The sequence below is a fragment of the Protomyctophum parallelum genome (assembly GCF_964188405.1).
Source record: "Protomyctophum parallelum genome assembly, chromosome: 19".
In the NCBI taxonomy this organism is placed as follows: Eukaryota; Metazoa; Chordata; class Actinopteri; order Myctophiformes; family Myctophidae; genus Protomyctophum; species Protomyctophum parallelum.
This window is the reverse complement of record NC_139717.1, coordinates 9,871,918-9,898,007: the sequence shown is the minus strand read 5'-3', so window position 1 is coordinate 9,898,007 and position 26,090 is coordinate 9,871,918. Positions and strand designations below refer to the sequence as shown.

The 26,090-nt window shown below is 44.3% G+C and overlaps 1 protein-coding gene across 1 annotated transcript in view; it reads left to right on the top strand.

Annotated features, from left to right (window-relative positions):
• The window catches only part of bach2b (BTB and CNC homology 1, basic leucine zipper transcription factor 2b), a 128,785-nt gene that overhangs the window by 73,133 nt on the left and 29,562 nt on the right, over positions 1-26,090 (top strand). The window contains exon 2 of the mRNA XM_083790679.1: positions 2,377-2,634. Coding sequence (XP_083646805.1) covers positions 2,389-2,634 — 246 coding nt within the window. The 5' untranslated portion in view covers positions 2,377-2,388. The remainder of the gene's footprint in view (positions 1-2,376; positions 2,635-26,090) is intronic.

Genomic DNA, 26,090 nt, shown 5'->3' with positions numbered 1-26,090 from the left:
ACTCATAACCGAGGCAAAGGTTTGTCAATAAGCGTGATATTGATCGCCCAGCCCTAACCTGTGCCCATAGCATACAGTGGCGGTTGTTTGAGTGCATTTAGTGCTGTGTGTGCAGAGTGTTTCTAGGGAGAGCTCTCTGGGGGAAGATTGCCCGCCGTCTGTCATCACAGGCCCAGCCCGACGGAAAGTTTGGCAGGGGAGAAAGAGCCATGGCACGTGTGGCCTGTTATTTTCCCCCGACCGGGGCTTCTTAGAGTATGTGTTTGGATAGAACTGTGGAGTTCTACAGCACCACTGACTTACTGAGAACAACCCTGGGGAATGGGAAAACACAAGTGTTTATTGTTGTGTTGATTTGTAAATGTGTTTTTTAAAATTCTGCATACTCGTAGACAAAAAGTTGCAGCGGTGTCCTGTTTTTTTTTCACAGATACAGTACACGCTTCTTTCAATTATCCTTTCAGTTTTCACAAGTGTTTATTGTTGTGATGATTTGTACATTCATTTTAAATTCTGCATACTCGTAGACAAAAGTTGCAGTGGTGGGGTTTTTTTTTCTCCACAGATAAAAAACGCTTCTTTCAATTTTCCTATCACTTTTCATAAGTGTTTATAGTGGTGTTGATTTGTAAATCTTTGTTTAAATCCTGTAAAGATTTAAACAAAAGTAAGTAAAAAAGTAGCAATGCTGCTTTTCACAGATAGATACTGTTCTTACAGCAAAGGATTCTGTCATCTAAGCAAAATGTTATGCAATATGCATAACATTTGTACTATTCACGTTTACTCAGTCATATGCACTTTGGAAAGACTGTTCTATGCTTGTGTTACTGTGCACTCTGAATTAGCATACAGATGCATGCACTCTCTGCATAACAACAGCATGTATGGCTGTTGTCCTTATCTTTACAATGAATACACATGTGGTCTGTATTCTCCTCTAGGGTGACAACAGGACCCGATCTAGTGCTTTTTTTGTTGCATTTCCTCAAGTGTGTTTGTAGTGCGTCACTGACACTGTCTACGTTGTGTTTACACGTTTGCCAAAGCAGATGTGAATGAGTGAGAATGGAATGAACACTCTCACACCGCGTGTGTTTGTGTAATGTGAGGATCAGTTTGTACACATGCAGGTACAAATATAGATTTCCAATTTACAATCGAGTGAGGCATTTAGCAGAGGCTCTTATGCAGGGCAGCGGGTGGACATAAATGTCATGAACAACAAACAACAACAAATCGTCACAGTAGAGTGTAAAGTAGAACAACGTATTGCTTCAAAGAAACTAGGACACCAGGTGAACATCAAACCTAGCATTTGTCTAAACTGTGTGTGTGTGTGTGTGTGTGTGTGTGTGTGTGTGTGTGTGTGTGTGTGTGTGTGTGTGTGTGTGTGTGTGTGTGTGTGTGTGTGTTTGTGTGTGTGCGTGCGTGCGTGCGTTCGTGCGTGCGTGCATGCGTGCGTGCGTCTTAATAAATAATACAGTACATGGACAACATAACATCAGATTGTCGCTGTCTTGTAGAAACCTTGTATGAGCAAAAACGGTCATCGTTTCAGGATTCAAATGCAAAAGTATAGCAGATCTACAAGCTCAAAACGCATTGCTTGGTGCCGTGTTTCGAGCTTGCAGATCTGCCACTTTTGATGCTTTTGTGTGATGCTGTAGTAGTATGGCCAAGTTACAGATGAGAGGTTTTTGCCCGATATTTACATGGGGTCCTTTCAGGGGAGAAATGGGGGAAATGAGCATGTGAAGTGCAGTGGAGTGGAGAGGAGACAGGCGGCCAGTCACTGCTGCATTGTTGAATCATGGGACTAGCTGGAATGGCTGGCTGGCCAGCCGTAGTGGGGAGGTGATGTCAGCCCTGCGGTATGTGTGTGTGTGTGTGTGTGTGTGTGTGTGTGTGTGTGTGTGTGTGTGTGTGTGTGCATGCTTGTATTAGGCCTACTTGCGAGGACCAAATGTTCTCACAAGTATAGTGGAACGAGAGGAATAGAGAAATCGTGAGGGAAATTATTCTTTTTTCAAGGATTTGTGCTAAGAATTAGGAGAGAAATGAGAGCTTAGGTTGTGGGGATGGGATCGAATGCCAAAACCTTACCTCCGCTTCGTGCTGCGGTGTCATGCACCGAAAATAGCTTTATCTACAAGCTTGTGAGCTTTTGTTTTCAGCTTTAGGGGATTACGTTTAAAAATGCTTATGAAAACTAATTTGACGTTCATAAAAGCAACGCCCTAGAATGTTGATGTCCTCAAAAGTATAGTAACACAAACGTGTGTGTGTGTGTGTGTGTGCACTCGCCAGACCACTGCTGGAAGTTAACCCTCCCCCCTCCCCTCTGTGTGTGTGTTGTGTCGCTTCTATTTCCAGGGCGTAAGCGGAATGTCCGTGGATGAGCAGCCTGAAGCCCCCATGTATGTGTATGAGTCGACGGTTCATTGTACCAACATCCTCCTGTGCCTCAACGACCAGCGGAAGCAGGACATCCTGTGCGATGTGACGGTGCTGGTGGAAGGGAAGGAGTTCCGTGGGCACCGGGCCGTGCTGGCGGCCTGCAGCCAGTACTTCCTGCAGGCGCTGGTGCCGGGCCAGGCGGAGAATGGCCTGGTCGTCAGCCTCCCCGAAGAGGTACGTGTGGATCCATTATGGATCTGTGTTCTTTGTTTTTAGGGCCCTCCAATGCATGGCATTTGAGCCATGTCTATAGGATTTTTTGGACTGCTCTAAGACTGCACTTAGAGCAGTCTATGGGTTTAATGTTTGGTTAGGGTATTAAATGATGACGTAAGACGCCATGTGGCCGATTTGTATTATATTATTAGACGCCCCTCAATTCACACAAGTGTGATTCTTTCCCCCCACAAAACACGAACAGCTTTAAGCCAATAAGACCCCATGCCGATTCTATAAATGCCTAATCTGTAGTACTTTCAAGATCTTTCAAATAATGTCCAAAAATAGCAGGCTACAAGCTTGCACTGACGCACTCTGAGCATTTATATCTGCTATTTTGAATAGCCAACACCAAAGATCTAAAATTACACAGATGCTTTTTTAATAGGTCAAGGAATAGTGAAAATAGCCAATGTAGAAGCTCACAACATATCGCATTGAGATATGCTTTGTGACCTTGTAGAGACTCCGCTGGGAAATAAGTACTTTTTCCCCCTGTATTTTCTCAATTTGGATCCCCGGGAGACACGAATGTATCTTTTGGGTCTTGCAAGCAGAGCCGCTATACGATTAGGATTCTATTCTATTAGATAGAGATGGGTGGATTCTATTCTATTAGATAGAGATGGGTGGATTCTATTCTATTAGATAGAGATGGGTGGATTCTATTCTATTAGATAGAGATGGGTGGATTCTATTCTATTAGATAGAGATGGGTGGCATTTGTCATTGTAAAATGTAGTCGACAGAGGAAAAAAAAGGTGACTTTCCTGAAGAAGAAAACCCGGGCCCCGCCTCGTACATTTCACACATCTCAATCAATAACATTTTCATTTCAAGTGAGAGAGACAGTGGGTGGGAATCCTGCATGCCCTTGTAGACAAGCCCCTCCGCTGAAACCAATACAAAAGAAGCTCTCTTCTTTGGCAGGCTGACAGCCCTTCTAGGCGGGGTGCCCGGTTCCCTCCTTTCCTGCTTGGGTTTGAAGGGAAAACATTGATACACACATCCATTTACCCTCCCTCACAGTGTCACTTCACTCGCCTCCCCCGTTCCCTTTCTCCAACACCGTGTTTTTGTTCACTCTCAACATTTCTGGGACCTTGATACTTTCTTTTTGTTATTTCCCTGCTAACTGTGAGAAGTTTTTTTTCTTCTTTTTTTTTTCTCTTCGTCACACCAGAGCGTGAGAGCGAGTGTGTCAGCCTCGCAGTGTTTTAATTTGATCTGTTCAAATTCTGATTGCCTCTGGGATGGAGTGTGGCGGGTGTGTGTGTGTGTGTGTGTGTGTGTGTGTGTGTGCGTGCGTGCGTGCGTGCGTGTGTGCGTGCAGGGGGCGGGTGGGGGATCAGGTGCATAATAGCGGCCAATTAGCACGTCACCAATTCACCTCCATCGCCGTTCGCACTTCACTGTGAGATTAATAGCGCCGTGGAAGCCTTCAACTCCTCAACTCCTTCCCGGCTCCGAGCCTCACTTTGGTGCTGTGGCTTTAAACCCCCCCCCCTCGGCTGACGACACAATGAAAGAGATCCTCTGATGGATTGATGTCACACAGCCAACCGCGGCGCTCACGCATGCATAGAACATAGAAGAGCGCATGCATCTCAGAAACCTCCTATGTCTAATATTTCAACTTTAGAAAAAATACGGTTTCATAAATCATCGGCCGCTGCACGCCGCTGCACGGATGTCGGGCGAGAGAGTAGTGAAAATAGCAGATCTACAAGCTCCGCGACGCATTGCGTCACGACGCGTCGTGCCGCATCAGAACACACGTTGTTATTTTGCCGGTTTTGGACATACAAGGTTTCTGCCCCGACATCGGCGACATACATGTGCTGGGGAAAAAAAACTGGGACACGCAGCACACGTGTGTGGTGGAAGTTCTGGAGCTCCTTCCAGGACCGGCAGCAGCATGTATTAACCCATAAAGACCTATATTTCTATGTCAGTGATCATGTCAAGGACCGCAAATAGTATTTGGCCGAAGGCCCCCATCTGAAAACAAGAGGCAAATATTTGAGTTAAAAACATTTGGTGTGAATATATTCAAAGATTTGCACACATTTTTATGACTTTTTCCCCAAAAATTGCAGATCTACAAGCTCATAGCGCGGCGCTCGCGGTATATGAGATTGTATATGTGCTGTTTTTCAATAGCTAAAGTATCAAATAATTATTGAAAGTGGTTCGAAGCTAAAGTGACATGGACGCGTTCCTGGTTTTAATGGATTAATAAAGCGCCAGGCTGTCAAACGTCAGCGCCAGTGCAGTGCCGCGCGGCCGCCTGCCACACGCTCAATGATATCGCCGCTTGTAATCTCCACGTTTATTTTTTGTCTTTTGTTTTTTATTAATTAATGGCCTCCTTGCCGATCCAATTCTGAGCTCGTAGATCTGCAATTGTTTTTGCTCATTTTGAAATTGAATCCTGTAATGTAACAGTGTTGGACGTAATTATGAGGTTTCCACCACCTGACAGCGACGATATAGAATTCGGTGTCAAAAGATCTTTCCGGAAGATTAATCAATTTTCATCTTCTGTAAAAGAAAGAAAGAAAAGGAGTGTAATGGTATTTTTTCTCTCTCCACTCCTTAACTCAAAGGATGACTCCAGGGAATGGCTCACCCGTGTTCAAAGCTGGGGGAAAAAAGAAAAAGAAAATCCCAGCATCCCTTTCATTCACTCTTTCCGGTGCATGAATTATGCATGAGCTGCTGTGTATTTCAGGTGTGAGGAGGGAGTGACATATTGCGAAGGGCTGGTTCTTTAATATGCCTAGGAAAGGAGTTTCTTCTGCTGCGGGGGGTGGATTTCAACCCAGAGCCTATACCGTTGTCTTTGTCCACGGATGCTAGATTTGACGACATTCCAACGAGCTGTATCGTTTAGTATAAATAGACAGCAAAGCGGGGACATAATGAATATTGGCTTTGTTCTCCCGCAAAGGCATCAAACTGCACATGTGACTAAATCCTATTCCGCTATATGAAACATAGTGGTTATATAAAAAACACTATATGAAACATAGTGGTTATATAAAAAAGAAAAGAAAATCACTTTACATATCGTCGCTAGGTGTAAACCATATACGTCCAAAGCCGTTACTTTTCAGGCAATGGGAAAAAGAACCTCCAATACATTGACATAACAACGCGTCATCAGAGCGGAGGGAGGGGCGTCAGCTGCGACTCCGCGGCTCCGCCCACCCCCCGGGGTAAGATTTGTGATTTGTGATTTGCTCTCGTTCACTGCAATGCAATTTGCGGCATTTTCAAAACAATATTGCGCAGAGTAGCGATTATCTAACGTATTTGCAATGCCATACGTTGAAAGATCTGTTGCCCGCGGACAAGGCACGTTACCTCCGCAAGTTAGATATTATCGGCATAGGTGTTTGCCGTATGTGATTAAGGATTGGAAAAAGTTGCATTGGCAGCCATAGAACATTCTGCCCGGGGTAAAACACCGGATGTGATGTTTTTGGGCGTTCCTGTCTTGTTAAAAAACCGGCTGTGACGTTTTTGGGCGTTCCTGTCTTGTTTCGTGTCAGTGTATGGGACCAATGTAGTTATTATTTAGTCACAAGCTCTTGTTCATACTTTTCATTGGTTAAAAACTTAAAGGTAAACTAATGTATTGTTTAAAACAAACAAGCTTAAATGTTATAGTGTTCCGTTTCCCGTTTCCAATTCTAATTTATCCCTGAGTGAGTTCTCGCTCGTGATTGGATAAGCGGAAATTCATTTATTTTGTTTACCAAAGAGCTGGAAAGACAGGGAGACTCCTGTAAGTGAACAAACACATCAGAGTATATAGAGCTATTTAACACGTATTCTAACAAAACAAATATCACTTACCCTATAGTATACCAACTGACAATATGTAGAAACCACCACTCACAGACTTAACCACTTTCACTTAAACGTTTTGAAATTAGATCTACACACACTCACAATGCTTTACATTGTGATGTGAGAGAGAGAGAGAGAGAGAGAGAGAGAGAGAGAGAGAGAGAGAGAGAAACAGAGAGAAACAGAGAGAGAGAGAGAGATCTTTACTGATCCCACCAGGGAAATTAAATTGTCAGCTATAGTGGCATTACAGCAGTTATGAAACAGAAAAAGAGATATTGCCAGGAGTAAGAAATAATACTAATGGAAAATGACTCAGCAGGAAGTAAACACATGCACAGGAATCAGGAAGAGACTCCCAGAAACCAGGTATACTACAAAAATATTGCCTGTCTCTCAGTGCTGGGAATGCCTGGAAATTAGCAGGCAGTGAAATTACTTAGTAGTTAAATTAACTGATTTAACTAAGCAGAGTTAAATGAATTTTGAGTTACTGAGTTAAATCTGCCACTGTCACAATTTACAATCAATTTACAATTTAGGCATTTACGTAGCAGACGCTCTTAATCCAGAGCAATTTACAGTAAGCAAGAACAACACAAGGTTATACAGTACATCAAATACATAGAAATAGTCATCTAGGATGAAAAGCAAACTAAGAACCTAATGTCCGTACAGTAGAATATCTGTACGATGAAACCATGTCTATAAGTATACACTATACAATGCTATGTCTACATAACATGCTATCTAAATGACTATTTTAGCCTTTGCGTACACCTGCAAGGTCATTGAGGCTAGTGCAAGTGCTACAGGCTAAGTCTGAAGAGGTGAGTTTTCAGACTACGGCGGAAGATTGGGAGCAAGCCCTATACTTCGTGGACATGGGTCTGCACAGGAATATATACTAGGCCCCCTTCTTTTTCTCCACCTTGCGAGGCCTTTTGAACGTGCAAATCTGCTGTTTTAGGCAAATGTGCGCTCCCAGAACCGGGGTTGAACATTTGGTTGAACCAGTGGTTCTCAAAGTGGGCCCAGTGGTCCTTGAGGCGGTTCCAGGGGGTCCCCAGCTAAATGCTAAATGTTTTCGACACAGTAGAACGATGAAGCAGTAATTTACGGAAAAACCACCAACATTTAAAATACAAAGATAATAGCTTTCTGAGCAACGATATAGTATGATCTGTACCACTGCCCTGGGACATGACATCTCTGTCAGCGCGGAGACGAGTGTCCCTCTCCACTCATGTCATATTGTTGACGTGGTCCGTGTATAGTGATGGTCCCCAATGTGACCCGTGCGTCACAACAACCCATGACTCATACCTGCCTGTGACACATCTCAAGCCTGAGGAGCCTTAGTGTCACCCCCCCACACACACACACACTCACACACACACACACACACACACACACAACACACTCTGGCACGGCATGGAGGGAGGCCTCCCAGCTGGTCCACATTAGGGCATCAATTATCCTATTATCTTCTTAGTGATTATTGTATCAATCAGGTATTCGATTAATCCAATAATCAGAGCATTGTTTTTTAAATATATATTACAATATTGTCTATGTCGTTGCTGTCGGGCAGAAAAAAAATGAATTTTCCGTAAATGAATACATTCATGGACCGTTAACCAAATGGGTCCATCCTCATTGGACATGTCACATGGACATGATTGACATGTACATGTCACATGCCCTGTCCTGTCAATGTGTCTCCAAGCAACCCCCCCCCCCCCCCTCCCTGCCTGCTTACTGCTGCCCCCCCTTGGTGCCCTTGAGAACATCAGCAACATGACACAAAAACTAACTGTAAGAACCAGCTGCTGATGGCTGCACCCTACGCATGACAAAAGGTCAAATATGAAAAGGGTCTTATAGAGAGAGAAAAAAAGGGGGGCACTTGTAGATAAAATACACACACACAGACACACAGACACACACACACACACACACACACACACACACACACACACACACACACACACACACACACACACACACAGACACCTCCGCCAAGCTTCATCTACATCACTCCTCCCTGATGTGACCTCGCTGTGGCGGTCTCACCGTGGCCTGGGGGTGGCCGCCAGTGACATCATCCATATCTAATGTGATTGTGGTTTTCCACAGAGAGAGAGAGAGAGAGAGGGAGAGGGAGAGGGAGAGGGAGAGGGGGGGAGAGAGAGAGAGAGAGAGGGAGGGGAGGGGGGAGGAGAGAGAGAGAGAGAGGGGGGGGGGGGGGGGGTGGCGAGAAAGACAGTTACACATGAGTGAAATGACCAGTGTCAATTTGTAACTCTGAGAATGTAGCAAATGTAACCAAATGGACCCTTACATTTGTACATTCTCTGAGTTAAGACAGAGAGGGAGAGAGAGAGGGGGGGGGGGGGGCTTGGTACAGCCTGTTAATCAAGGCTTTGTTAGGGCATCAGATCAGGGAACAGAACAGTCCCGTTTTGTCTGTCTCTCTCAGAAAACGTTCCGCCCAACTCAGGCCAAGAGTGAAGGTGGGGGGGGGGGACACTCACACACTTGGTTTTGCGTCGGATGATAAGCGAGGCTACGCTTGTTTTCATCACATTTCTCGGGAGTCTCCGCGCAAGAAAACAAAAACAAAAACAATAGGGGGATTCATGGGACGTCACGTCGGCGTCCTGTAAATGTGAGACCAGAGCGAGGTTCCAACGAGAGCCCTCCACTGGACAGAGTGGACAGCATCATGACAGATAGACAAGAGAGGGACAATGCACTGTGTGTGTGTGTGTGTGTGTGTGCGTGCGTGCGTGCATGCATGCGTGCCCGTCCGTCCGTCCGTCCTCTTTCTCTCTGAAATATGTGACTGCTCTTTCTTAATACAGTAGATATGAGCCATCTCTGGTTTATTGTAAGCCTTGGCTGCAGTAAGTGCAGTTATGCGATTCAAATAATTCTGTTCGGGAAAAAAAATCACAGTACTATATGACTCAGCACGTCGTACCGTGCACAAGCTCTTATCGTGTTCTATCACAAATCTGCGATTGTCTCGGTGTGTGCAGACACTGCCTATAATGACATGCACAAAATAGGCATGCCAGGGTTAAGGGTTAATGCCCACCAACATTTCTTTCTCCGAATTGTCAGCGATATAGTGAGCACTTGGTGGCATTTTCTTCCCACCTAGGCCTCAGATGGAATGACGCAAAACCTTGGCAACAGCATTAACTCATTCTAGTGCTGTTCTTTGTGCTTTATACGCTGGAACAGCATGATCCATTTACTGTAATAATGCATAATGGGTCTGCGTATGGAACCAGACGCAGAGGTTACTACAGCAGATCAATTCAATGATGAAGTGGTAGACCACGAGAGGGGGAAGTGTTACAGTGTACTGTATTGTACAGTACGTCAGTGGTTTTCAACCCTTTTCATATCCAGGCCCATTATTTATTGCTCAGTATTTGGGCCATGGTCGACCACCAGAGATTTTAGCCTCTCAGACCCAAAACCTAGAATCCTTTGTTGTCGTTGGATGAGATTGTGTCCACAATGCCATGCTGTATTGATGTGGTACCTTAGATAGGAGAGATAACATGCAGGCAAACGCTGCGCAAAATACCAAATCTTCTACATTTATTTGACACCCATTCTGACCTGAGATCAGATTCATACGAGGTTTCCACTGGACACACACTGGTCTGATTAACCCATTCTGACCTGAGATCAGATTCTAGAAATGTCAGTCGCTCTTCGATTTTTCAAAAATAGCAGACCTACAAGCTCGTATCGCGCCACTCGGTGGCGCGATATGAGCTTGTAGATCTGCTATTTTTCAATAGCTAAAGCATAACATGATGCTGACACCAAAATGGGTGCCCGGTCAGAATGGGTTAAAAGATCTACAGGGACATCGACCCCTGCCATCATTGAGCTGGGGACCACCTTGAACCACCCAAGGACCACTGGAGGTCCCCGGACCACTGGTTGGAAACCACTGCTGCACGTGAAATAGCACCGTGGCTGCGATTTGGTTGCAGGCTTGAATCGAAGCCACACACTTGTCATCCTTTCCTCCTTCTTGCCCTCCCCCGGCCTCCCCCTCTCCCTCTCTCTCTCTCCCTCTCTCTCTCTCTCTCTCCCTCTCTCTCTCTCTCTCTCTCTCTCTCTCTCTCTCCCTCTCTCTCTCTCTCTCTCTCTCCCTCTCTCCTCCATGTGATGAAACCGTATGTAAATTCAGTCCTCGGCTCCCGTGGATCGGAGCGCCCTGCTGTCACTGTCATTGACAGTGATGTCAGCTTAGCGATTGGGCTCGGTTCACACTGAGCAGTGGGACTCTTTGCTTTGTGACTTTATACACCACGCCCCTCCCCCCTCCCCCCTCCCCCCATCACCCCCCCCCCCCCACTCCACTCCACTGTACTGTACCACGCTGTACACACTGGACTGGAGAGCAGCGCCTCCGCATGGCGGCACGCTGTTTGTAGAATGAACATTTTAACAGAGAGACAAATCGATTGCTTATATGATAGCGTGGCGTTTCTCAATACCGGGTAAGGGGAACACATGGAGAAATATCAAAAAAGTGTGGTGGGTTTAAGTCTGCGTTTCCAAAACAGCCGAGATAGAGAGATAGATAGATTGACAGATTGATTGATTGATTGATTGATTGATTGATTGATTGATTCCAGTGCTCTAGAGGTGTAGTACAGATACGTTAATAAACCAAGTCAATGATTGGCCCCAAGAGGAGTAGCGGTGGATAATAATAATAATAATAATCTTTATTGTCCCGAAGGATATTCATCTTCACAGGTCTGTTCAACACCAACAACAAAAACAATACATAGTACAGAAAAACCAAGACAATACAAAAACATGAGTTCCCCACTGTGTACAGAACCATCTTATCGGCGGGGCAGTTTGTTTAATGCCGCGGTGGCTGAGGGGACAAAACTCCTTTTTCCAGGGTAAGGTTCTGTAAGGTTCTTTGTCCAAATGGCATGAGGTTGACGAAGTGATACAGGGGATGATCAGTGTCACGTGATATTGAGAGTGCTAGCCGTGTGATGGCATTATTGTTCATAATCAGAAAGTGTTGGTGTGGGAAGTCCGATAATCTTGGAAGCAATATGAGTAATAGAATACGGGATGGATGGAAAGTGTCATCCTCAGTGGTGACAGTGTCAGGAGCAGCTCAGACAGCTTGTGGTGCTGAGCTGTCAGTAAGTATACCTTCCCCCCTGACAGTGGATTCAATCAGATAGTGTACTTCCTAATCCTCTCCTAGTGCTGTGGCTTACACGACATGACCAGACACTGGGGAGGACATGACCCCATCCACAGCTCTTCATTGCTTCACTGCATGAACCACACAGGCCCGTGTCTGGAACAATTCACAAAAAACGCATGTGTTGCAACGAAGAGAGAGGGGCCGTGTCGTAACACATTCTGTACGTTAGAGCCTAATTAACATGTCACGCACACTGCCGGTGTTTACAGTTACCGACTCACAGACAAAGAGCAAAGCGAGCTAAGATCGTCCATAGTCCCCCCTCGTTCACTTTGCATTGGACTCAGTTTCCCAGAAGCCCTTGCATGCCGGCGGTTGGTTGATTTCCGGTTATGTCATTATAACGTGTCGCCCTCATCACTTTGTCTGCGACAAACCCGATTTTTCATTCAAATCATTACAAAACGGCAAATTAAACTGTCACGGTGTGTGTCAGGTTGAGGACCCAGATGCAGAACAAGCAGGCAGACAGGTAAAGTCCAGTATTTATTAGACAAAGAACACTTAACAGCTTACACGGTGAAGAGGCAACATCAGGACAAAACAGGCAGGAACACACAGTAACATCAAACTTGGATCTGGCAGTGTGAGAGCAGAATGAGTCCAGTACTTATAGACTACAGGCTGATAGTGAAGCAAACACAGGTGAGTGTCATCAGGCAACTGCAGGCTAACGACAGAATGGAGACAGGTGTGTAACAGGGGATAAGGTGAGACAAGACAGGCAACAACTAGGCAAAACAGGAAACACTGAAAGACAACACTACAAAATAAGGGTAAGCAGTAAACAGTTCACAGTAAGATCATGACATAAACATATAAAACAAATAGCGGGTTTAGCGTATTACGCAGGGAAAGACAATGGAATGAAAGGCGTGAATAGCGGGTTACGGAGGGAAGCTGCAGGTCTTATGACTTAACTTAAGACCTGGAGGTGTGGCCAGTGCTGTTTGGCTGTTTTGAGTGGCCAAACAGCATTGACCACGCCTCCAGGTCTTAAGTCATAAGATCTGGTACCCTAAGACACGCAAAATAGGGCCCCAACCTTGGCGTTATAAAGCAGTGGTTCTCAAGGGTATTGCAAGTGGGCAAAACGCTGATTGTAACGATACTATAACATTAATATTAAAAAGTGATACCAATACATAAGAAGTACACTATGTTGGGTTCCGTTGATCCCAGGGCGGTGGGACACAATCGATTGATTGATCATTAAAATAAAAATATGCTCTGAAAATGCTTACGGCCCACGCACCTGGCCCCTGTTACGTGGTCAGATGGGTGGGCCATGAATGCTTTCAATATTTTCGAGTGGGCCCTGATCCAGAAAAGGTTGAGAACCACTGGTGTAGAGGTATATAAACGGAGAGGGGTCAACGTTCCATTTATACATATAGGGTTGAACTGAGACACACAGCTTATAATTACAAGGACCGGTTTCCCACATCATAGCCTGCTAAAACAGAAGCCGCTCTAGAGAATCAATGAACGTTGTTATTCAGCAAAGCGTAGTATTTACTTGTACTACAACACCTGTGTCAAAGTGTTCAAAAGGCTAATTGTGTGCGTTCGGCGGGTTAAATACACACAGTAGAGCACGCCAACGCGGGGATCATCCCACGACTCGGGCTCTTGACACGCATGCAGGCTGTCTTTGCGAGTACGAGGAGACGTGCTGTTATGGAAGGCGCCTCTCCCATGCCATCCCTCCTCTCACACTCAAACAAAGACCCCTGGATCCTTCCTGTCAGCTTAGAGAGGGGATGAGACCTGCCCTTGGTACTGGCAGAGAAAGAGAGACCCCCCGCCGCTCTGAAAGAGGGAAGGGGGTAGCATGAGCAGCAGAAATCTCGCCACAGTGTATGCTTCTCCCCCTCTCTCTCTGTCACTCTCTCCCACTTCCCCTCTGCATGCCTTCATCTCATCAGCGGTGAAAAAAGTAGGCTGCTCACATTTTGTGCTTGAGTAAAAGTATCAATGCTGCAATATAGAAATACTCTGTTACAAGTAAAAGTCCTGAATTCAAAATGTACGTGAGTGAGTAAGCCAAGTATTGGTATATAAATGTACATAAAAGTACCAAAAGCAGAAAGTAGTCTTTGTGCAGAATGTCTCATTTAAACATTTCAAATGTATAAAAATATTTTGAAAATAGCAGCTCAAATGTCCGAAATGTATATACGGTTAAGTGGGTAATGTATGATCTGTGATCTGTGAATCTAAATCTTCAAAGTAACTACTAACTACAGTTTTCAAATAATTGTAGTGGAGTAAAAGTATAATATTTGCATCTGAGATGTAGTGGAGTAGAACTAAGTAAAAGTAGGGGAGAGCTGCCACGGTTGTAACGCATCATGGTTGTAAGTTACATGCACGTGCACTTTATCTCTTGATTGGTCAACGCTATCATCACGTCATTGCGTCAGTATATGTACAGCAACATACTCTACGTGGCCAGGAAGTTTCAAGTGTTTTCCTTCATCCTAGTGGATGTTATTGACGGAAAACTGGCTTTTCTCTAAATGCATTAACATTTTCACCTTGAGGTTATGTGGTCTACAAATCATATCAATGTATTTTCCCATTGAACTGACTCAAACGCTCAAACTGGTACACCCGGTAATATTGAATAATTTCCTTATGTTTGATAAACAAAAATGTATCACGTCCATGGTATGAAAACAAATGTTAAAGAATTGTTTCAATGAAATATAATTGATTTAAGTTTAATGGCATTTCTTTTGCGTTTACATTTATGGCGCATGCCATTACAATTAATCCCATATGTGCAACAAATGTAACACTGGAACATTGTCCACGTTCGGTTTAATAACTCCCGACCTGTTTCATCAATTGAGTACCACAGACGAAAAACAGTCTAAGTCCAAATTTCATTCTGACCCCTCCACGAAAAGGCCTCGTTGTCCTGAACCCTTATCTATCATTTATACATTATGGATCAATAGTGTGGACTTAGACTGTTTTTCGCATGTGGCATTGGAAAAACTCGTAGTGGTTTATGATAGCAGACATGTCTAGGTAAAAGGATCTCTGAGTAAAAGAGTGAAACGTGCAACATTTTACAACCATATACTACCATACTGAAAAGTAACAAATACCTGAAATATTTACTTAAGTACAGTACTTGAGTAAATGACAAATGTACTCAGTTACATTACACCACTGTTCCCCTCTGCCTTCATCTCACCTCCTCCTCCTTTTCTCTCCCTCCACCTCACTCCTCCTCCTCCTCCTCCAACTCTTCCTATCTTCTTCTTCTTGTAAACTCCCCCTCCCATGTGTATCAGAGAGGAGGCTGCAGCTATGTGTGCCATCTGGTCTAATAAGATGGGTGTGTGTGCAGATATTCTCCGGTCGGGCGCACGCAGCCGGAGCCAGCAGCACCCTCTTTACTCCTCCTGAGGCTGAGGCCTCCATCGCCCAGCCCCCTCTCCCAGATTAGCCACCATTGTGCGGGGCCGAGACCCGGACAAGTGTTACTGCTGCAAAGGTGGGACGTGCCGTGCGCGGGTGGGGGGTTGTCAGTCCCCCTTAAGCCATTCTGACCTGAGATCAGATTCTATAAACGTCTTCTACATCCTGACAGTTTTCTGAAAAAGCTATGTTTCTATGTCAGTCGTTCTTCGATTAAAAAAAAATAGCAGACCTACAAGCTCGTATCGCGCCACTCGGTGGCGCGATATGAGCTTGTAGATCTGCTATTTTTCAATAGCTAAAGCATAACATGATGCCAACACCAAAATGGGTGCCCGGTCAGAATGGGTTAAAACATCAGAAAGTGTAACACCTTTTCGTGTGCCATCTCTGGGCAATTTTAAACGCGCCCTCTTTCCCTCCCTCCCGCTGCACTGAGGTTAGACCAGTTTTTCTCAACCTTTTGTGGGTCAGGGCCAACTTGGAAATCTCAAAACCATCCGTGGCCCAACCATCTGACCACTTAACACGGCAGGCAGCCGCTTGGATCAGTGGAACCAACAGCAGTATCACAATGAAAACTCACTATTCAAGGTTTTTGTCAGGCTTCTATCCCAGGTAAGGATCCAAAATGCAGAACACAGGACATCAGGAATAACTTAAAGTATTTTACTTAGAAATAAGGTACACCATTACAAGGCAGGAATAAACTTAGTCACAAGGCAGAGCAAACTTATAATCCAACAAAGACATGAGAGCATCAAGGGCTATATATAGACTAGGTTAATTAGGGAGCAGGTGAGGTGAGACACACAGGTGGGTCCAGGAAGTCATCAGGGCAGTGGATGAGTGGGTGTGGCACAGACTGTGGCCAGGGCTGTGACAGTTTTAAATAAATAAATATCAGACGTTTTATTTGACTTGGTTATTCATTTAGCTGTTATTTATGTTATATTGTCATTAAAATTGTAAGTGTTTTGGCAATTATTTGGAGGCCCACTTGCAATATCCTCGTGGCCCACGTGAGGATATTATGGTGAGGATATTAGGTCACGGTTGAGAACCGTCCTCTAAATTAGCTGTTTGCCAAATCCCAGCCAAACCTTTTCTGCAATTTGAGATGAAACAAGCGATATGCTGCCTGTGTCTCAGTGCCCATGATGGCACACTGGTTGTTGATAAAGCTGAATAGATAGCACACTGTGTGGGAATGCTGAAAATGTTCCTCTGTATTTTTATTTCGGCATCAATGTTTGGATCTATTGGATTTTGGACAGGAGATATACATCAGTGTGTGCACTACCTCCTTCACTACCTCCTTCATACAGGAGATATACATCAGTGTGTGCACTACCTCCTTCACTACCTCCTTCATACACTGGTTGATTACCCCCTTCCTTGCCGGAGCTTCTGGTCCCCTACACACGTGCAGGGGCTCCCAAATTCTTCACAAAGGACCCCATATAGCCATGGCCTCATTGTAAACATATAATTATAGGCCTACTTTATAGAAATGGCTAAAATAAAAGCAAAAAAGCTCACAATGCGTCACATCTAGATAACTGGGTACTGGAGAAAGCGAGGTAACGACAGATTCACCCTCCCGGGACGAAGGTGTGACTTGGGAAGTCCTTTGTGCCTGTTGCGTTGAAAAGCTACCAGGCTACGTATAGCCTAACCTGGAATAAACAGTTGATTCATGACTCTGACCTCTTTTGACATTCCTGGGAAGAGCTGCCACGGTTGTAACGCGTCATGGTTGTAACATGCACTCCTGGGTACATTCCTGGGTTCTTGTGCTGTTTTTTCACGTCTCACGCTTTCTTGCACTGACCAATGTACACTTTTTGTACAGTTTTTTTATGATGAGACTGCAGTGTGATAAACTTATACACTGTTTGACTGTATATAGACACCTTATTGTGTTTTTACCCTCGTTACCGTTGCTCTGTAGTATTATTATTACAATTATTATTATTAATCATATTATTATTATTATTATTATTATTATGCATCTTGTCTTCTTTTGCCTTGTTTCTACTGTATACTACAGTACTTTTAATTTATCTCATACTATACATAGTTGTTTTCATTGCCCCCAATTGGCCCTCTGGCAGCCCCGCTGTGGGCCGCGGCCCCTACTTTTGAGACCCACCGCCCACCACAGGCCGCTCTCTCTCAGTTTGCAAGAAAAACACCAAAGGGAGCTGCTACAAAATATGCAGCGCTCCCTGGCCCGTGACTAAGGGAAGTGCTCACAAACAGGAGGTGGTTTGAGGTCTGTGAACCAGCCCTCTGCTGAATCACAGGCAGCCACCGCTCCCCTTGTTGTTCTTTCCCTCCCGTTCCCTCGCCGAGTACGAAAAACCATGAGGGAAATTAGGGCCAGAGATATAGTTAGGGCCCCCGCGCTCGCGGCTTCCACCGAGCGTCCTCAAACGTCCCCTTCTAAGTGCTCTGGAATCAATCACTCTGCAGGCTGCTGTGGAGCCCCGGTGCGGGTGCGTTCCAGCCAGGGCCTTCCCATGCTGCCGGGGATAGACACTCTGGAATGTGCAAACAAGTGGAGAGAGCACGATCAGTCCAATGAATCCCCTCTGTACAGCTGTTTGCATCGAACGTTTTCATTTCATTTCAAGGACCCACGGTTTGGTACTGTATGCATATTACGCTACAGGCCCCCATAACTCTGAAAGTACTGGAAATGGTTCCATTTTGCAGATTTTGTCAGAGTTACAGATGTGTAAGCATGCAGCCAGAGCCTTCCCATACTGCCGGGAATAGGAACTCTTCAATGTGCAAATAAGGGGAGAGCGTGATGATGAAGTTGTATGAATCCCCTCGATAGGTCTGTCATTTATTCCGTCACTGTATTCCGTCTCTTCCCCACCCTCAGCCACACTCAATCTCCCTTCGTTCTCATCCGCTGGCAAGCTAACTCACACACCCTCAATCCTAATGCATTCTGATGAATCCCAAATAGGCATACACATTCACTGCCTGGTCACAGCACCGCTACTGTAGCTTTGTCACTGATCAAACTCTCTCCGCCTCCCTTGTGACATTTAGTTCTCCACTATATTAAATGTATGATTCTGATCTAAACTTATGCCCTTGCCTGTTATTTATGGTGACGTGCCCAGAATACAGACTCTGGGGTCCATGTGGTTAATAGCTTGTGTGTATTGCCTGCCCCAAATATTACCAGCGGGGGGCCTCTTACATTGGCACTCAGCAGCCATGTTATTATCGCTGAGTGTTCCCTGCCGTCTACCTTCAACCCCCCCACCCCCTCCCCCACCCTTTATAGCGGCGCTGTCGGGCACAAACCTCGCATCTCCATATTTCAACTTTCGATGGGTTTCTTTTCCGTAAATCAATGCCCTACTCCGTCATACAAGGGTGTGGCATGCACAGCTGTCTATTTTCACTATTTTATTTCATTTTCTTAAATAACAGTACAAGGAACGGTTTTGGATATACAAGGTTTCCACCCGAGTCAGTCCCTCCCTGACAGTGGCAATATTGTAATGGGCTCGTGGTGACATACTGTAATGTAATGGACTCATGGTGATATGCAGACAGTACTGTACCTACATTATAAAAGGACCGTCCTTTTCCATTAGTGCCATGACTCAGACTCCTTATTCTTTGTCTGTGTGAATGCAAGAGGTTAATGTCAGGTTAGTCAGCATAGAGAGCGCTCCCTCTCGCTCTCTCTCTCTATCTCTCTCTCTCTCTCTCTCTCTCACTCTGTGGTGTTTTTCCTCTCGTGTGCTGGGTTGGGGGGGGGGGGGGGGTGGCAGCAGCCATTGTCACGGAAGCCATGTCCCCTCATTAGGATGCATGACATGCAGGAATTCGCTGGAGAACATTTGCATAAATTAGCCCTCTCTTCCGCGGAGGCGAGAAAGGGGCCAACATGGAGAAAAAAAGTGACAGAGCCCCATGAGAGAGACAGACAGACGGACATACAGACAGTTATGAAAGGATACTGTATTTTGCAGGGCTTTTTTTTTTTTTTTTTAAGAAAATAAATGAAGTCAAAGGCATTACTGGCCAAAAAGAAATCTCCAGTAGTCGGTCAGGCGCTTGGTTCTCTGTTCCTACATGTCTTGACAATTCATCTGTTGTTCGTCAAAATGAACACAACAGAACAGGCGTTCATCTCCCAATGAGGCAACGGTCCACTGTGACAGTAGCCTACCAGGGCTGAGAGAGAGAGAGAGAGAGAGAGAGAGAGAGAGAGAGAGAGCGCAGTGGTAGATTTTACTCAAGCATTTACTTGAAATATTTTTTTATGTTGTACGTTTTACACTGCATTTATTCTACATTAGTTACCAGTTATATTATTAATGATTAATAGAGGGTATGAGCTTGACATCATCATCAAACCTGGAAGCCTACTGAGTGGCAAAAAACTACTTTCTGGCCTTGACAGCCCATACATCCAAACAGAAAGTCCTATCTGATTGCATTAAACGACATTAAACAATTTTTGGCACTCAATTTTCCACTCGATTTTCCATTCCCTTTATGCATGCGCATAACCTCTATAAGATTATACATTTTTTCGGAAATATCCCAAGTATAAAATAGGGTATCAAGTGGTTAATGATCAATACAGTTCAATAACATGATATACGTGACATTTTAAGTATATATTGATACCAATACTTTTATACTTTGCCGTAAATTATGATTTCTAATTCATGACTTTTACTTGGGTAAAAATGGGTATTGCTACTTTAACTTAAGTAAAAGTCAGAGTGCTTCTTCTTCTGCCACTGATCGAGAGACACAGAGAATGAACTGTGGTATTTGGCGAGGCTCCCAAAAGTGTCATGTGAAATGTGTCGGGCCCCGCCAGTACGACACGGAGCCTATGATTTCCTGTCCCATAATGATATTGCTCACTGCTTGTCGAACCCGCCCTAACTGACACGGCGCAGGGCCACCCGTTAGCCCCAAAAACAGCCCAACTGTCACGTTGATTAATTCATCTCATTGTCTTAACCTCGTAACAATAAGGGCCCCCCGACAGCCCAAAGGCTTTGCGTGTCACTGCTGTCCGCGAGGCGGCCAGGAAATACCCCATATACAGCCTTTCCCTGTTTAAACTCCTTCGCTGAATCTCTTCCCAGAGTGGCATCTGTATGGTGATCAAATGGTGATTCATACCATGACTGACACCATGAATTGGTTGTTCTTTAACCCAATATTCTTTATCTCTTCGCTGAAAATAGCTGACCTAATAAGCTCACAGCATGTTGCGACGCGACCGAATGTTTACCCCAGAATAGGGATGCTAGAGTTCAAGTGTTAAATTAAAATATTGTTTAATACATTTATGTGAGCCTGTAGATTGGCTGCTTCTTCACAACACAAAGCTTTCTCCTTCTTTCTCCATCCTCGTTTCCCCTCTCTCCTCCTCCCTGCCCCTGCCTTCATTAGACCATGCTGCGCGGCTTGTAACAGTGCAGTAATCACATATGGTGCAGGACACACACACACACACACACACACACACACACACACACACACACACACACACACACACACACACACACACACACACACACACACACACACACACACACACACACACGCACACACACACACATAAAGATGTGCTCCCGCGGGCGGCAGCTGCTGATACTAGCTGAAAATAGATCCCTGTTACGCTCAGCACTTTTTCCCTCCTGTGTCCCCTCTGCCTCTGGCGATGCGGTGCAGTACGGTACGGTATAGTACGGTATGGTCTAGTATGGTATGGTCTAGTATGGTACGGTACAGTGTTTATCAGCAGCGGATGTAGCGCAGGGCCCCGGCTACAACGCATGCATGGCCTGTATATGTATGCCTCATTTCAATGCAACATACCACATCACCTAAATACACAACTGGCTGGATCTATATCTATATCTATATCTGTGCGTGCGTGTGTGCTTGCGTGTGTGCGTGTGTGTGTGTGTGCGTGCATGCATGCATGTGTGTATGTGTGTAACGCTGCAGACATGTTAGAGCAGATATTGCTGTGCTCATCAGCCGAGCAGATTGTCCACTCAAAGCCTCTCCCCTCCCCCAGTCTGCCACGCTCAGCCTCCCACCCACCCACCCATGCACAGGCATCCACACGCACGCACGCACGCACACACGCACGCACGCACGCACGCACGCACGCACGCACGCACGCACGCACGCACGCACGCACGCACGCACGCACGCACGCACACACACACACACACACACACACACACACACACACACACACACACACACACCCCCACCACCCCCACACAGATATGGAGTCAGCAGCTTCCTCTTAACAATGACGGATAGGCGCAGTGTGGTTGTACTGTTTGTCTGTTACCTCGGCTGGAATGGATACCCGCGAGAATTGGTGATCTACGTACAAGCTCCCAATGTGTCAATGCAAGGGCGCATTGTGAGCTTGTAGATCGTCTATTTTTGTTATTCGTTGTACGACAACGTATATGGACTAGGGCTTTAGGAGTTAACAGCATTCTAGGGATGCAAGGTGAAATAGAGATAATATTCAGCTTTGTTTACTGGAAAAAAGAAGCAAAAAGCAAATACACATTATTTTGAAAACAAAACAAAAAAGGCATTCCCAAACAGAGTCTGGCAAGGAGTCTATGTGGGTTTCTCAGTAAGATGAATGAATGCTTTGTTCATAGTGTTAACATTTTCAAAAGAAAAAATAGAAACTTGGCTGATAGTGGTATAAAAAAACAGAAAGGGGGAAAAAAACAAAGATTTATTTTGCAGGTGAGCAAACAAAAAGTCCCATAACACTGCGAGGAAGGCATAGTAAAACAGGCCGGCTGCCTGCAGTAAACTCGCTGCTTTCAAGGGACAGAGGGTCAGAATACATTTCGGTTTGGGTTATTTTCACAATGATAAAGCATAGCAGCCCAGAGGAGAGGTGAGAGAAAATACAATAACACACGGAGAAAAGCACGAACATGGAAAAAAGAAAGAAAAGGAAACACAGGGAGTTTGTGCAGGTGGGATAGAAATCCCAAGGTGCTGCTGAATAGACGCAGCCTGGGACAATGCACACTGTGGAACTGGTGACATGTGTGGAGATATGTTTGCTTTATTTATACGATGGTAAAAAGCAGCGATACAATTGTTCCAAAAACCTCCATACATACATTGTTCCATACAATGATACATATTGCCGTGTAACAAAAGATGGATTAGAACAGTGGACCCCCATACTCTTGAGAGCGTAGAAATGGAACCAAATGGTTCCCTTTGTACGCTCTCAGAGTTACAGCCCTGTAAGTGTCCATTTGGAACCCTCTCATGGATCCCTGTGGGTTCCTGGACTCCACTTTGAGAACCATTGGAGTAGAACTACTGTATTAACAGCATGAGCGGTAGCATCCCTATTCTGGGCCTATCGTAATACCTGTTGTGGTACTGATAGGGGGATTAATCCGATATGATTAATCAGCAATATGATATTATCAACTCACAGTAAAGTGGATTGACAATATTCAATGCTATTTCAGCGCATCACATTAAAACGTCTCTTCTGTCGGACGTGAGTTGTTGAACCGCTTGAATAAATGATAATGTAATAGAATTCCCTTTGCATATACAACATTCAGATATACAGTAAATCATGAATCAAATAAACTGCGCCAACGAAGGTTGATTGTACTATCAAAAGGAGTGTTTATTATATCGAATACTGGTTACAAATAATATAAAAACCACATAGCAATGAGCGAGCACGTCATGAAATTGTTTCCATTTGGACATGAGCCACAAAGAAACAATTAAATGCGTATTGTTTTATTAAACAATACTATAAGCTGAGCTAATTGATTAAAACACTATAATAGGTAGCTAAAATACAGAGAGATGTACAAGAAGAATGTGCAGATGATGAGGTTGTTTTGTTTTTTGTAAGTCCCTTTCTACATATCTGCCCAGCACAGTAACAGAGCATAATTATCCTCTATATTACTATGCTAGGAACAGTCTATACAAAATGTGTTTGTATGCAGACAGATGTGTATTTAGCATACCCAGCATCTGTTTAGACTGATGGAGGGCTGATGCCTAAAATCATAACAAACATTTGACATACACGCCTCCCGTTGTTCCATTTGTATCTAATGACGTAAAGCAATGTTCCCGAAGTTAGATTTAAACTCAAAGTAAATACACCCTGATGGAAACTCATTGAAAATACGTTTTCCATTCATCCAGTACAGTACATGGTGTGATTTTGGTGGTTAAGGCCTAAATGTAAAAAAATAGGCTTTAATGAGGTAATCTGATGGATGTGACAGATTTATCATGTTGGTTACACTGTGCAACTTGTACTTCAAGTCACAGTCATGGATACTGACTGATTTATCCTTGGTTGCATGCTACTTTGTATACTGTATATGTATACAGTATAGCAGATCCACAAGCTCACAATGCGCCGTGCTATGACTTAGAAATCACCCCATACAAGTATTGTATTTGTTAGTACAATAGTCATGTATTACACATGTTGATTCTTACATTTGTTTGCACAAATGTTGAGAACGTGACTTAGATAGCATGTTATTTACAAGGTTAGATAAGGTGCATTTATATAGCACGTTTATCGTGCACAAACTGCACATACACTTACATATGTGTAAATACAGTAGATGCTTGTATTATAGTAAACTTACTGCACACATAGATGCTTGTAGTAGGCCTATATTTGTTGTGTTTTGTTCTTAATTATTGATTTTGACATTCCTATCATTGCTGCTGCAATGTTGAGGAACCGAAACCAAATTGTATATTAAATGTAACGCTTGTGTATACTGTAAATCTATGAGGTTATATTTGCTATCTATCTTCGTGTAAAAAGGAATTTACTGTAACATGGTGTAGCGTTTCAGAGGGGTAACACTGGAAGATCCTTTGTAGTCTCATTCCGTTTGTGCACAGGCTGGATCTGGATTCTTGCTAATTGTGTTGCATGTCATTCCTTTTTTCTTGTCAGTCCTTGCAGTGCTAACACCACCAGAATGAAAGCGGAGACGTATAAAAAGAATCTCTTAAAATAACGCGAACAGTTGGTAGTTAAAGAACATTGAACAAAGCAGTGTTAGTGTTGTATTCTGAAGATAATTCACAGACAGAGGCAGGATATGAAACACATGCAAATTCAAACATTTTTAGCATTACTTAATGCAGTAGCCAGGCAAATCTGTCCATCCCACTCAAGTCGTGAATCACCAATGACTTTGTAGTTCAAGCTATTCGAAAATAGCTATTGTGAGCTTTTAGATCGGCTATTTTCAAATAAATGTAGTGGAGTAAAAGTACAATATTTGGATCCGAGATGTATTGGAGTAGAAGAAGTAAAAATATTGGAAATTGGCAATACTAACGTAAAGTACAGATACCTCAACATTGTACTTAAGTACAGTACTTGAGTAAATGTACTTAGTTACATTCCACCGCTGCTATGTAGGATGGGCCAGGCACTCGCCAGGAGGCTTGCATGCGTCTTCGGAGGCAGCGATCTTAACCACTACAACACCATCATTAAACACGAGGGGACTCGCTTTTTATCCTCCTTCCCTTCATGCCGTTTAACTGCAAATCAAGTCCAGTGTGGCTCCCGGGTAAAACGGTAAATGGCTCACATTTTGACCTTTAATTATACTACCTCCATCTGGCCAAATGGGGTAATAACACCGATGGAGAGGTGCGCTCACAACCACAGCCACTTAAAGCCTCAACACTTTGTTCGAAAACAGGCCATCCGCAAGCTAGCAGCGCATTGTGAGCTTGTAGATTGGCTATTTCCACCTATAAGGCGTCTATTAATGCCCATAATAGGAGACTGGATGCCACTGACTGAAATGGGTTAATCTAGTTATACAATGTCAAGCCTCCAGTGTAGTAAATCATGGGAATGGAAACAAAGCTGTGATGGGGGGAAATATAAATGGGGGGGGGGGGAACAATAAAGCCTTATATAAGACAAGGAAGGGGAACAACTCAAACCCAAACATTTGTCCTTGTTCCTAGAAGATGGATGTTGAAGCCATCCATTTTCCTAGAGGATCCATCGAGCATGTTGAAGCCATCCATTCTGAGACTCAATCACATGACCTCAAGTGATTCCCTTTCTTTCTTTCTTTCTTTCTTTCTTTCTTTCTTTCTTTCTTTCTTTTTCTAATTCTTCTTCTTCCCCAGATATTTGTGTTTCCTCATACAGTTTTTTTATTTTTCTTCTCTTCCCCAAACGGAAAAATCCATAAAGCAAATCCTGTGGTTTTTGGAAGCTAAGGAGGCAAACTCCTGTTTTACTAGCAGGGTGTCTGGTCCCCGCGCGCACACACACACACACACACACACACACACACACACACACACACACACACACACACACACACACACACACACACACACACACACACACACACCTAGGATAATTGTCTCCACCAGGCCGAAGGCATGGGGAGAGAGTATGTTTCATCTTGTTATCCCCCCCTTCTCCAACACAACAAAAGCAGCTAAACAATCAGTAAACAGCAGTCTCATTAAAATCCCATTGTGTCTCGTTCTGTGCTGTTATGTGCACTTACATCTGTGCATTCACTTGTTATGTCTTGTAAGGAGGACTTTGCATCACTCAGCCCCTGAAAAAGGTGCTTTGAAGGATGAACAATATCTAGCCCTGAGATTCAAAGTGAATCCACTCACTGTAATTGCTTTTTCTAGTAGTACACACCTTGATTGTGTGTGTGCGTGTGTGCGTGTGTGCGTGTGTGCGTGCGTGTGTGCGTGCGTGCATGCTTGCATG